General features: G+C 38.3%; 2 protein-coding genes across 2 annotated transcripts in view; one reads left to right on the top strand and one right to left on the bottom strand.

Annotated features, from left to right (window-relative positions):
• KEL (Kell metallo-endopeptidase (Kell blood group)) overlaps positions 1 to 12,535 on the bottom strand; it is a 37,041-nt gene extending 24,506 nt beyond the window's left edge. Inside the window, exon 1 of the mRNA XM_050333696.1 lies at positions 12,485 to 12,535. The gene's annotated coding sequence lies outside the window, so the exon portion shown is untranslated. The remainder of the gene's footprint in view (positions 1 to 12,484) is intronic.
• Positions 6,512 to 7,443, top strand: LOC126648438 (taste receptor type 2 member 40-like). Its single transcript, XM_050331371.1, is given in 2 exon segments — positions 6,512 to 7,072; positions 7,075 to 7,443. Coding segments are annotated over 2 exon segments (930 nt in total).
• Positions 12,536 to 13,735: the final 1,200 nt, after the last annotated feature.

Genomic DNA, 13,735 nt, shown 5'->3' with positions numbered 1-13,735 from the left:
TGGCCATCTGGAAAACTCATGGGAAAAGGTTATCACTTACAAAGAGACGGCACTTAGTTTTTAAAATAAACTTGTCTAACTCAAACTTTTCTACCTCAAATGGTCACTAATGATACTGCCACTGACCAGTATGACTTGTGGGTTAAAACAACATTAAAGAAAACTCGTTTGTATGAAAGACTGTCTGCTAAAGGTTAGCAGTAATTTTGGTAACCATCAAAAGCACAAATTTGCTTTGAGAACATCAGAATACTGTAGCACTGTGAGAGCTTGTTGCTTCACTAGGGAAGCTCAGAAAACTGGAGGCAGGATAACCTCAAAACCATCATATTGCCTTGTGGATGGCAGGATAAATTCATTTCAAGCAGCCCAAAATTAGAGCTCTCAGTCAGGGATCCAGCAGTGTGTTCTAACCATTCCATTGGTGATAGAAAGAGATCCCTTCTGGGGCAAAAATGCTGTCAGAGACTCTTAGTCAGACATGAACTTTTCACTCCCATTTTTCCACCAAACTGCTCTCTAATCTAGCATCAGTCAGTCAGTACATGGACTCACAGTCACAGAATGGTTTGAGTTGGAAGGGACCTTTTAAAGATCATCTAATTCAAGTCCCCGCCATGATCAGGTTTCTTAAAGCCCTGTCCAACCTGACCTTGAACACTTCCATTGACGGGGCATCTACCTCTTCCCTGGGTAACCTGTCCTTCCAGCTTCTCTGGGACATCTTTATTCAGGAAAAGAACAGAAAAGGTTGTTGATACTTCTAACCACTAACACTAGTTAATAAACTTTAAATTCAGAAGAGGCAGGAAGAAGGGGAAAGACCAAAGGTTGTAAGAACAGACTAGCTCAATATATAACAGTTTGTTTACCTGGATGAATCTGTTAAAGATTATGGAAAAAAAAAAGGTGAAATAGCCTGACCTATGTGAGTCCTTCAAACTGTAGATTCATTAATCCATCCAAAAGGAAGACTATACTCAGCCTGGAATCCAAGTGGATAGAATGGATACAAGACGTGAATTGGGAAGCAGACAGGAAGGGTAGACTTGACAACAGAAAAGAAAGGGGTTTCAGGTTTTAAAGAAGGGAAGTGTGATAATGAAGAGAGGAGGTTAGAGGAGATTTGGGAAGAAAGCCGGAAGAAGCACTGAAAGTAAGAATGGCAGAAGACATTGGGTTTTAAACTACAAAATATTCACTTTATTTTTCCCTGTCCTACATGAATGTACCTGAGTTTCCTTGGGCATAACCCTATCCTACATGAATGTCTTGTATTATTTTCTGTGTTACTTTGATATCTCATTTATTGCTTCACTAGGTACAATCTCTAAGAATAAATAGGTATAATTATAATACCACTTCAGGCTATTGTTAATGATTTTGTAGTCTGTTGTAGTTACTGTACTAGTGAGAACTTGATTTTTCTTTTTTCTATGCAACACGGTAAAGATTTTTGTGGTTGTATATCTTTTTACACATTCAGACATTAACTATGAAACCATTCCAAAACACCCAGGAGGCATTATTTTCCATTCAGAAAAGCAAGTTCTGGCCTCTGAAACATTTATGTAAAAGTAAGGAGAGCAAGCAAGAATAAAAGTATAATCCCTGAATAAGCAGTCACTAAACCTTCTATTGAGGAGACATGCTAAGGCAAATGAGTCCAGCAGACTGCCAGAGGGCCACTGTTAGAAACGAGTATGTACCAACTCTGTTCTTCACAGTGCACCACGTTCCAAAATACATCCTAGAAAACATTTTCCACAATTTTTGAAAGTACTTTCCACCTACTTTGCTTTTTACAACTGTTTACAGGCTGAATTAAAAGGATATTTCCTGTAAAACTCAGTTCTGATTCTGAAAAACAACTACAACAAAAAATCCCCTTTCACGTTCAACATAATCAAAATTGGTGAATTTCATAATACAAAAGCTATGTCCTGTGTTTTAGGGCATTAGCCCTACAGATTCAACCCAGATGAAAGACAACCCTGTGTGAGTTGTGGAGTCGTGCACTAATACCTACTTAAGGCAAACTCGGGCTTGGTGACAGTAAAATAGAACTAAGTCTTATAACCTAAATGTTGTGCGCTAATGTGTGAGGTGATAAGGGTTTTCATTTTCGGGGCTAACAAACAGAATCAATTACATTTTGCATGTAGATTAAGTTCTGATGCAGAATCACCTGAGTCATGAGTGTTGCAATGCAATAGCCACTTGACCACAACTCAGACTTCTATCTGGACATGTGTATTTTACTGTAATATTGCGGCAAGAAATTATGTGGAAGCATAGTATTTAAAGCTATTAACTGTATTAAGTCTATGGCCATAGGAAATTTAGAAGGTGTTGGCAAGACACTGGTTTTCAACATTTTTTTGGATAGAAGTACATTCATATTATTTATCATTAGTTACAGCTATGGACCAGATAGTGAAGTATCATCATCATAAAAATTCTTCTCTCCTGTTTAGTCCCCCAAATCTGCAGTACTCATTTGTGTTTTAGATCATACTTGATGCTGAAGTTCTTCATATATTTTGCAATATCACAAAGTAATGCTTGTGAAATCAAGGTGGACTGACACATTAAAAAAGAAAAGTAACCTCATGTCTGCTGAGCAGAACCCTGTAGTTCTTTCTTCTTTATTTCCACCAAGGTTTCATTTTATGTCTTGTCTTCTTACCCTTTTCATCCTGTTCTTTATCTCCACATATTGCACTGTGTTTCAGTAGTTAACGCCTAAACTCAGGATTCTGAAGATTTCAAGTTCCATTCCTATCTCTGATCCTGATGTAATACGTGGATTTGAGTCATCTGGCCACTGCATCTGTAAAATGGAGTTGTTTGCATTTGCCCAGCAGTGTGGCATATTTTGAATTGAACTAAATCATTTCCTGTGTGATTACGAGGTATTATTAAGTACTAAAGACTTCAGTTCACTGAACAGCTTAATTAGCTGGGAAGCATTTTCTCCCAGACTGATGAAATGGAAACAACTGCATTTTTAGTAGACTTCTATGTAGTTAGATGAGTAAACTAGGCTTTCATTCACTTTTCTTCTCCAAGACAGGACCAGCTTTCCCTGTGACATTCCTGCAGCTTCTTGTTCAAACTTTTTAAAAAAATTTGCAATGGGAACATATGTGACTTTTTTTCTCTAAGTTTCAACATTCTAATTGTAAAAAGAATCTGACTTCATAATTATGAAACCTGCCCCTCCTTGCCCTCTCTATAATATACTTTGAGATAAGTTTATTCCTGTATCTTCAGATATTTTTGCCTGCTTAATATTTTTGCATGTGTAAGCTCTTTTTCAGATTTCTTCTCTCTAAACTTTTAGTTTCATTTTAAAACTGAAAGGCTGGTGCTTTCAATTTTTAAAGTTGCAGCACAACTTTATTAGTACTACATAGAAGCGTAAAAGGCCTTAATTTGTACCACAGATTTGAATTACTGGCTTGATCTTGGGCATGTCTTATCACTATGGACATGTGTGGTGCTCACTGGACTGCTGGCCCTCCCTAGTTACCATAACAGGCTCATCTATTCTGCTTGCCCATATGTGGTGGGACTGAATGCCTGAAATACCCTCTCTTGCTGTCCTTGCCTGCCTTGTGGTGATGTTAACTTTTTACCTCACCTTTCCTTATGGAACAGCTCCTCCTGCTGTTCCTTGACACACACGGCCACTGTAACCAATGACTCAACCATAATTCTCCCTCTGGACTTCCACAATGTTGAGTATCTTTTGAAATAGATGCACTGATAGTAGCCTTTCTATAAACAGTGTATGGGGATATATGTACTTTGTTAACTGACTGCATGAGGATGGGGTGTTCAGGTTCAGCTAAGACACATCTGCTCTCTGTAATGTTTGACTCGTGGGTAGATATCGTGAAAGCTGGCTTGAGAGACCTCCATCTGCATCTGCACCAGGGACTTCAAATGGGGTGCCTGACAATCAACATTGATATAGTAAGGCTACACAGTGCAATGGAGGACTTCCTTCACAGGTTCCAGAATGTGATATGGTGACAGTGATAGGTATGAGGTCACTGACATGGAACCTTGAAGTGACCTTCTTAAAGTCAGAAGGACAGTTCCTGCTGTTCCACTCAAATGCACAGCAAAATATGACCCTGGGAACTGGAGAGGCTCATTTTCTGCAGGGTGAAGAAATTATCAATCCATCAGCAGTTCATTTTGCCCCTTCCTGGAGAAAAAGATTGGCCCAGGACTTTTCAGATAATTCCTGAGCATGAGCATAATTGAGAAAACAGCAGCAGCAGAATCAAATCCAGCAGCCAGAATGGCAGCAGTGTCAGTCAGCTTGTCAGCTAGTTGCCAGACAGGGTAGGATTGGCCTGGCTTTTGAGGTCTGCAGTGAATATAGGCATGTGAGTCACTCCAGGTCTCTTAGCTCTGGAAACTAAGATCATTCCCTGGTACGGGTTACCAGGACAATAGACAATTGCACAAAAAACCTGGAAGTTCTGTAGTTTGTTACATATGGAATGAATTCTAATATACATAGCCAACCAAATCTAAATTTAGAATAATTTCCATAAGCAGTTTGCTGACATGATCTGTGTTCAGTTCTCTAATTGTACCTCATTAGGACAATATTGTAGTATGTTAATAACTACTAACAGACGTTAGTCGCTGGTTAAGTAATTTCATTAAATATCCAACCTGTTCTGTTGAAACATCTCCAGCATAGATAGAATTCATACTATTTGTTTAGAGCAGCCTCTGTACTTACTATTCTACTTAATTAGATTCTGTAATGGATGGACTGTATTGCTACAAGCTGATGGATCCACTATCTCCTGATGGTGCATCGATGCCATGGCTCTGTTTTCCTGAGATCAAGATAGGTAGTGGGGCTGAGCACGTACCCCTTGGGCAGGTGTCCCAGCCCATAGTGTGGGGATTGGAACTACATGATCTGTAAGGTCCCTTCCAATCCAAGTCATTATATGATTCTATCATTCTACGATACATAGAAACACACAAGCACATACAGTCAGAATACTCAAGCACACAGCTGGCCATGCAGATCACACAGACAGAAAAACCTCACCTTCTATAATGTGCTTTGGAAATTTAGCTAATGACACTATAAACCATAAGAATTAGCAAGACATTTAAAATCTAAGCACCCAGAACATGAAAACAAACCTCTACAATTTTTTCAGTGACACTTAAAGCCATATGGCATTTAATCGAGTACTTTACAAAATTTCACCAAACTTAATGACAAATGTGTAGAAACCTCCTTTAAGGTTTCTTGCTTCACAGCAAAAGACAAAAAGCCACATAGCATCAGAGAAATTCTATTCTTCCTGCCATAAAATGTAAAAATGACTGTGATAATACACAGAAACCAATAGAGCAGCAAATTAATATACATTCCTTTGTCAGCACACACTGTTGGAAGAAGCATAGAAAACACTGCAGACAGTTTGAAGAAACAAGTAGAAGTACAAGTGACACAGTGTAAAAGGTTTCCTCTTTGGGTAGATGAAAGTACAGATGTTTCTAAAATGCCTCAGATTATGGCATTTGTCAAATTCTGTTTCAATAATGAAATACATGAAGAACTACTTTCTTTGAGCCATGGAAGGAAAGATTTACTTCTTTAATAAAATTAATAAAAATGTTTTATAGAATAGCTGTGTAACTATAAAGACCAGTGGAATGGCTACTTGGACAGGCATAAGAGAAGGATTGATTGGGTGGTGAGGTTATATCCACAGCAATACATCTGGAATTAGTTCACCCAGGTATTCGTAGATGTGCTATGGCAGCAAAGAAAGGGAGCCTGACACGCACAAGGTGCTACATTGATGTGATTCATTTCATAAAATGAGACTTTGGAAAAGTAAAATCTTTACATTATTTTGTAATGACAGGGTTGTTGATGATGAAACATCCTTGTACATGTGGTGGGTTGACCTTGGCTGGCTGTCAGGCGCTCATCAAACCTCTTTATAGTAGCTATTTGGACACATCTGATGAAGAAGAGGACCTGCCCCACTGTGAGAAGAGGCCATGGTAAGTATGTTTCATAAGCAGTGATATCAGAAATATCAGAAGTGATAATTGTGCAATTGTCAGGGAGAGATTAAGGCATCAGATATAAAAAACAAATATAGACATGGAAAGTGGGACATCAGACACTGGAGTGAAAAACTGCAGTTGTAAAATCCCTAGTTCAGCAGTTGTAATGACCCATCAAATGCAAATCCATTCTCCAAACTGAAAACACTGTATTTGAATTTTTATCTACATTTGCATGCTTAGAGAAATCATCTGAGCTATCAACCACCAAAAAAATGTAAAATAGCATAAATATTGAATGACATTATGATACTTCTCCCTCTGAGATAAATAGGTGAGCATATGTCCATAACAGCTCATTGGGATTGACATTGCCTTGCAGATCTGAGGCTTTCAGGAGCCCAGGAGAAGCCAACCAAGAATTGCAAGCTCTTGGGTCACAATGGCCACGACTTTTGTCCTCTTTCTTTTATCAGTTGCTATAATTGAATCCATGGCAGGAGTTCTAGGATTTGGAATTATCTTGACAGTCACTTTGTCTAGCTGCATCAGGGGCAAAATATGGTCTCCATATGATATGATCATGATCTCTCTGAGTTTATTCAGGTTCATTTTGCAGTCCTGGACTATTCTGGATATGTTCTTAATTATATTTTGCGATACCTCCTATTATGAAGAAAATGTGTTTGTAGTTCTCAAGACAATCTATATGTTTCTGAACTACTCCAGCCTCTGGTCTGGTGCATGGCTTAGTGTCTTCTATTGTGTCAAGGTTGCCAGTTTTACACAGTCCTTCTTCATCTGGCTGAAGCAAAGAATTGCCAGTCTCATGCCCTGGTTGTTGATCACATCGTCACTGTACTCCTTCACAACCGCACTTCCATTTGCCTGCGGTGTCTACAGCGTGCACAACTTCACTGCTCCTTTACTCACGGCAAACTCTTCAGAAACAGGAGTCACAAGGAAAGACAGTGTGACTTTATTGATTCTTCTCTGTAATGCAGGTATAGTTTGCCTTTAATATTGTCTGTTGTTTCAAGCATCCTCCTGATTTGGTCTCTGTGGGTACACACCAGGCATATGCAAAGTAATGCAAGTGGCTACAGGGATCCCAGCTTAGAGGCCCATATGAATGCCATCAAATCAGTCTGTTCCTTCCTTATCATCTACATTGCATATTTTATTTGTTTGCTCCTCCTAATGTGCAATCCTTTTTTACCCTTAAGCATTGGGAAATCCATATGCACAGTTGTATTGGTTGCCTGTCCTGCAGGACACTCAGTGGTCCTAATTTGGAGCAATCCCAAATTTCGAGAGGTCCCAGCTAGGATTTTGCATCATGCAAACTGTCATGTCAGAACTCGATCCCGGTAAAAGACAATGACTTAGCCTGGACTTTCTAGTTCAGATCCAAATTTACTAAATTGGACTCATCACAGGTATAGAGTAATAGAAGTCAGAATGAGTAGATCAGGGCACCATGGAATCATGTACAAGGTGGGAATTTGCTTTATGTGGATGGGACTTTTGGTTATGAAGAACTGTGTAAGTTCTCTCCTATTTTCAGTGAGGATTGCCTGGGGAATACAAGGACTGTACTTGCTGTGCTTTCCTTGGAAATCACCACTGTTTCTCTAAGGCAACAGAAAAACAAGGCCAAGACTCAGACAAGAATGTCATCACCTGAAATGCTTTAAGTTACAAATCGTGATACCAACAGAACAGACCATGCTTGTGCACAGGCAAGCTCAAAGTTTAGATGTGAATATGACACTTGAAGGCTGTTTCTGGAGACTACAAGCCCACAATGAGGATTCTAAGGAACTCCCAGTAATTTCAGAATTTCTTACTGATCCTTTTTGACTACTGCTGAACTCCAGGAAGATCTTTGTTTCTTCTAAAGTCATCTTTAAGAATCCAGTATGATTCAGTAGAGAATGACATGGCCTTTTTAGCTTCCTGCTCTTGCTGAAGTAGTAATCAGTGTCTGTGTTGCCAGCAAAAAGATACATGGGAAGACTCCCCAAGATCCTGTGATTGGAGCTAATAGGAAAAATCTCAGCACATTATTGTTACATTAGGACTGGAACATCATGTTCCTTTTCAGGTGCAGTGGGAGGCCACATTCATATAAAGTGATTGTGACTGAAGCATATATGACTTGAGTCTTGAGTTGACTAAGCCCATTCTGATTTAATGTATCTGCTTTTGATGTTGTCAATAGGATTGAAGGAACGTATCAGTATTCGAAGTGAGACTGTGGCAGAATTGGTTTATTTTAAAAGTTCCAAAATAACAAGTTAAAGCATGAATTGTGTGGGAGTCTTCCTTCCCCATATAAATAAACTGTTTCACAGGTGACAGCAGTGACTTGCACTAAAATTTTTTGTACCATTTAACAGAGCTGGTGAAAATTCAGGACAAGGCAGTGATACCATGAGGTGGCGTTGTCACCAGCAGTAAGAAATGCTGGTTCTCAGCTTAGCACCCTAAGGAAGAAACCTCAGACCTCTCTGACCACAGGAACAAGCAGGATGCATGGGCTATGCTCAAGCCAAAACCCCTGTGTTTTCTCCTGCTCAGGTCTGAGCTCTAAGGCACATGACTGATCAGCACGGAGACCTTGGACAACTGCTCTCACATAATTTGGTTTATGTTCCATTACTCCATGTTCCTCATGGTCATGAGATTCAAAAGAGGTTCCTGTGCTATTTTCCTGGCTCTTTGAGTAGATCTTCCCTCCAGGGCTGTCTTTGCAGAGAATTAAATCGAAAAGTCACCTCTGCATTAAACTGCATTTTGGAACCTGAGAGGGACTTTTTGCCTGTTTTGTTTGTAAGCTGTAAGTTCATTTGAGTTCACCATCTTAAACGTACCAGTTTGCAACCTGAAGAAATTTTGAGTGTCATGGAATCAGACTCTTCTAAAACATCCACTTCAGCATCTTTATTGATGATCTGGACATGGAGACTGAGTGCCCCCTCAGTCAGTTTTCGGGTGACACTAAGTTGGGAGGGTTTGTTGATCTGCTCGAGGATAGGAAGGTTCTACAGAGGGATCTGTGCAGGCTGGATCAGTGGGCTGAGGACAACTGCATGAGATTCAATAAGGGAAAGTGCTGGGTCCTGCACTTGGGTCACAACAACTCTGTGCAGCCCCACAGGCTTGGTGAGGAGTGTTTTGAGAGCTCCTTGGCAAAAAAGCACGTGGGTGTTCTGGTTGGTATGCAGCAGAACATGAGCCTGCAGTATTCCCAGGTGGCCAAAAAGGGCTGTATCAAGAATGGTGTAGCCAGCAGGACTAAGGAAGCGGTACAGTAAAACAAACTCAGAAACAGGCAGAGTTCAAGGTTCATCCTGCTCTAACCCTAGCACTAGGAGATGATGCAAATCGTGTGCCTCTTTCCACTGAAGGTCCAGAAAAAAAAACCCACAAGATTTTCTAGGAAACTGCTAAAACGTAGCATAAAGCACAGATTCCAGCATTTGAACCAAAGGTCTTTTCCGCTAAAGAGACTTTCCTGGATTTCTGTAATTTACTAGTATATGTAAAAGCTTTCCTTTTTGCCTGAAGAGCAAGTTCATCATAACTACTGTGTGATGTGATTTACATTCCCCAAAGAGGAAGTATTACAAAATTGCATCATTATGATTATATTTTAACAAGGTATATGGCCTTTATTTCCTTTGCACTGGACATAAAGTAAGTTCCTTCTGTCATACTGCATGAGTTTGTGGACTATTGGACACTAATAGAGCCATACACAGAAATGGCTCTGAACAAAATGATCAAGCAACTGGGTCACAGTCAGATGTTCAGTTTTGTGACCATATCAATATATTGTATTATGGTTGTCTATAGATGACTGGTAAATCAATAAATCCTTCAAAAGGACTTAAAATCATCAATGACAAAAAATGATCAATGAATTAACAAAAGAAACAAGGACAACATCCCCCATTTATTTTCTAAATCACAGCCTGGTCTCTTTTCCAATAACAAATCATTATTTGGTTCTAATCATTAACTCAATGCAAGAAATGCAAATATCTAAGTGAAAGCTCACTACAGGATCCTTCTCTGATTTGCATACCTATAAGCATAGCTGGAATTTTCACCACTGAAATTCTAGAAGACATGCCATGGACTCTGTTTTCAATGCCCATCAGAACATGGTTCTAAGAACTGGGAAAATATGTCAACATTACACAGATACTGCTCATTCCTCACACACCTTCCCAAAATGAACACTACATGTACACACCAGTTTACACATGCATATATACATATTGGCAACTGGACATGTTATATGATGGTTCTTTAATACTTTTGCACATGCATATAGAAATATACATCTGTTAAAAGGCCATAATTCCTTCATCACAGTTCCTTTTCTTTCATACTCATGGGGCTTAATTTGTGGAGACATGGGAGTGCAAGTGTTACTCATGCCTACAGCAAAGGATCTGATATGGCAGGTTACAAGAGCCTTACATAAGGCAAATTTTGTTGTTTATTTAGGCAAATTCACTCATCTCTCTTCACACCCACCTTTCTGCTCTTTACTCCAGCAGTGAAATGTCTTAGAACAGTATCTTTGTTGTATGAAGGGACATTAAAATGATGATACCTACACCTTTGAATTATTTTCAAGTATTCTATGAAATGGAATTCTTTTCCTTCTTTTTTTACACCCCGAACACTAAACTAACCTCAGAGATGAAAAATGGTATTTCGGTTATCTTCAGGTTGTTGCAAGGGTATGTGTTGAATTAATCTAAAATGCAGCATAGGCGGAAATCCCAGTTCAGTGTGACAGTATATATGTGTTTGTGAAAGCCCAGGAGTAGTTGACATCATTTGCTCCAAAAGTGAAGGAAATTTCTGCTAAAAGGAATTGTCAGCAAAACAATTTGCTTTTAGCACAGTCACAGTAGCAGTGTATGTGTAAGTACATCTTACATTAATATGGATTCCTAGATCACTTATTTTACAGGGCAGAAATAGAGACTTGACAACCTCATCACTCCCAATAAAAAGCTGAAGTGACAGACATCGGCCCTATTTGTCTAAGAGGAAATAGTTACCAAATCCTATTCCAACACTGTCTGAACAAACGCTAAGGTCACACTGCACAGAAAAAAGACATGAAGTAACTAGCACTCTCAAAAGTGGGAAGACAGTTCAAAGAGAAGATGAACACTACACATACCAAGTGCAGGACCAAGACAAAAAAAGTGTCAGAGAAAAGCTGAAGAGAACAATGTAGATTATTGTATAACTGGTTACAAGAGACCAGTAGTACAAAGGAATTTAATTAATTAATTGGTGCTTTCCCTAATTATCTGTTGATTTCTCTCAGCATCTGAGTACATGTTTCTTCACCATTTATGTTGACATCAGTACAGTTTTCAACTCTTGGACAAGCCGGATCATCATCATTTTCAGTGTTTGACACATCCCTTCCAACCAGAGGCAGGAACAAAACAACACATTATGTATCCCTGTGGGGATCCAGTCACTTTGCTTTATCAAATCAATTTCATACAACCTCCAGAGCCTTGGTTATTGGTATTAGTTAGTCTGACTCTATTCTAGGTGTATGATGTTCAAGCAAGCAGATACAAGTTAACTGGCACAGCTTGCACTGAATTCCTGATTTTTTTATTGCCTGCTCTTTGTGGGCACAATATGGAATCGTAGAGGAAGATGATCTATAGTTTAAACATAGAAAGGGTTGAATGATCCCAACAGGATATGCAAACAGTCATTCACTGTAATTTACATGCTTGTGATTACTGGTTCGTCTTTTACGATCAAAGCATGCTATCCTCAGCTAAGAGAAATGGAAAATCTATTTTATTTTTGAGGTTTTCCTGGATATCCACAACTTCGTCTTTTTCTGAATATGTACCTTAAGAGCAAAACTACTATCCTGACTTTATTTGATTAATGCCTATATACAGATGGTACTTGTGAAAGGTGATAAATAACTTTACACAGTATCTTGAAAATAGACCTACTACATGTTTATAGAATATAACTATATAAAAGCATCAAAACATTAGTAATAATAGACTAATCGTATTTGACACTTAAATTTTCATAGCTGAAATGATTTCCTTGTAAAGATATAGTAATTATTCTATTCTTCAAACTTGAAAATTTAATGATTCTATCAGCCATACATAATAGCAGAATATACAGCTCTTGAACATATTTTCTCCTTGTGTATATCAAGACATGTGACATAAGTTTTGCTGCAAATTCCACTTTCCTTGACAGAAGATTATGCCATGGAGAAACTCAGTGCACAAAAAATATTTACTTCAATGTCTTTTATTACTTAGGCTACTGTGTTATGAGAATTCATTTTTCATTATTAAATAGCTATTCACAGGGCAAATACACTTACCTTCTTGCATAGTTCCCTCTCTCTCTTTCTTTCTCACACCCTACACACACATATATATGCTCACTCACAGTAACCTGTAATGGAAGAACAAAAGAAAAACAGAATTATATTATTAGCAATAATCAATCACCAGTGCTGAAGGAAGAAAATATGCAAACATTGTGAGCAGCAGTAGAATGTTGATTAATGACTGATTTGCATCCTCAGATCACAGTAGAATGTTGCTAAATTACTGATTTGCATCCTCAGATCATATCTGAAATCCTTTTTTTAAGTTAAAACTTTGGTGTTGTGCTAGTTGGGCTGGAGAAACTGTGGGTTTGGAGACCAGCTCCAGAAAGACATGATCCACTGTTTTTAGTTTGTGCCTTCAAATTCAGGGATGAAGGATTTAAATATTTAGTGAAAAAGTTTAGAAACCTTATCTTCCAAAAAGGGACAAACACAGACATACAAGCCACCTGGTTCCTATTGAAAATTGAATAATTTTGATAGTGAGAACTGAGATCCTGGCATTTAATTAAAAACTAGAAGTGACCTCACAATTGTCTAAAGCAAAGATCAGAGCATAATGCACCATAATTTATGCCAGTTTTCAGCAGTCACTGTATCAGTTGTTCCATTTTTAGCTGATTGCACACTCACCATGAAATCCTGGACAGTTATCTCAAGAATTTTACAACACATGACTTGAATAAATAGTGTTTTCATGACTACTTGGAATTAACAAAAACTTGAGGGGGAAAAAGACTAACAGAGAATCATATTAAAAGGTTTTTTTAGTTATTGTTTCAATGAAAAATGATCCAGAAAGGACCAATAGCCACAAAAAGAAACTCTAAAATAAAATGTCTCAGAGAAAGTGCAATGAAAACATCTGCCTTAGACCACAGTTCAAAGAAGTCACTAAAACTTTACTTTTAATTTGTTCAACTCTTGGGAACAGAAACATTCAACACATCATAAGAGCAAAATATACTTTATTCTGAAACTGACCAACATCTTATGTTTTCTTACAATATAAATCATATTGACTTGCAGTTGAGGCTTCCCTAATCCCAAATTTTGTTAAATATGTATATTTCTTTAAAGTACACTTACCTTAAGTCATACTTTTGCTGGAAAATTTCTGACTGACACTTCTTCAAAAGCATTTGAGCTCACAAGACAGTAACAAAATGCATGACTAGCTTTTGGAAGGTTTTAAAAAATATATTCATAAAGATCCACAAAGGTAAATACCACACCAGA

Source organism: Myiozetetes cayanensis, unplaced genomic scaffold (assembly GCF_022539395.1).
Source record: "Myiozetetes cayanensis isolate MyiCay16 unplaced genomic scaffold, myiCay2020 scf5-8, whole genome shotgun sequence".
Lineage (NCBI taxonomy): Eukaryota > Metazoa > Chordata > Aves > Passeriformes > Tyrannidae > Myiozetetes > Myiozetetes cayanensis.
Note: the sequence above shows the minus strand (reverse complement) of the source record. Positions and strands in the feature narration are given on the sequence as shown.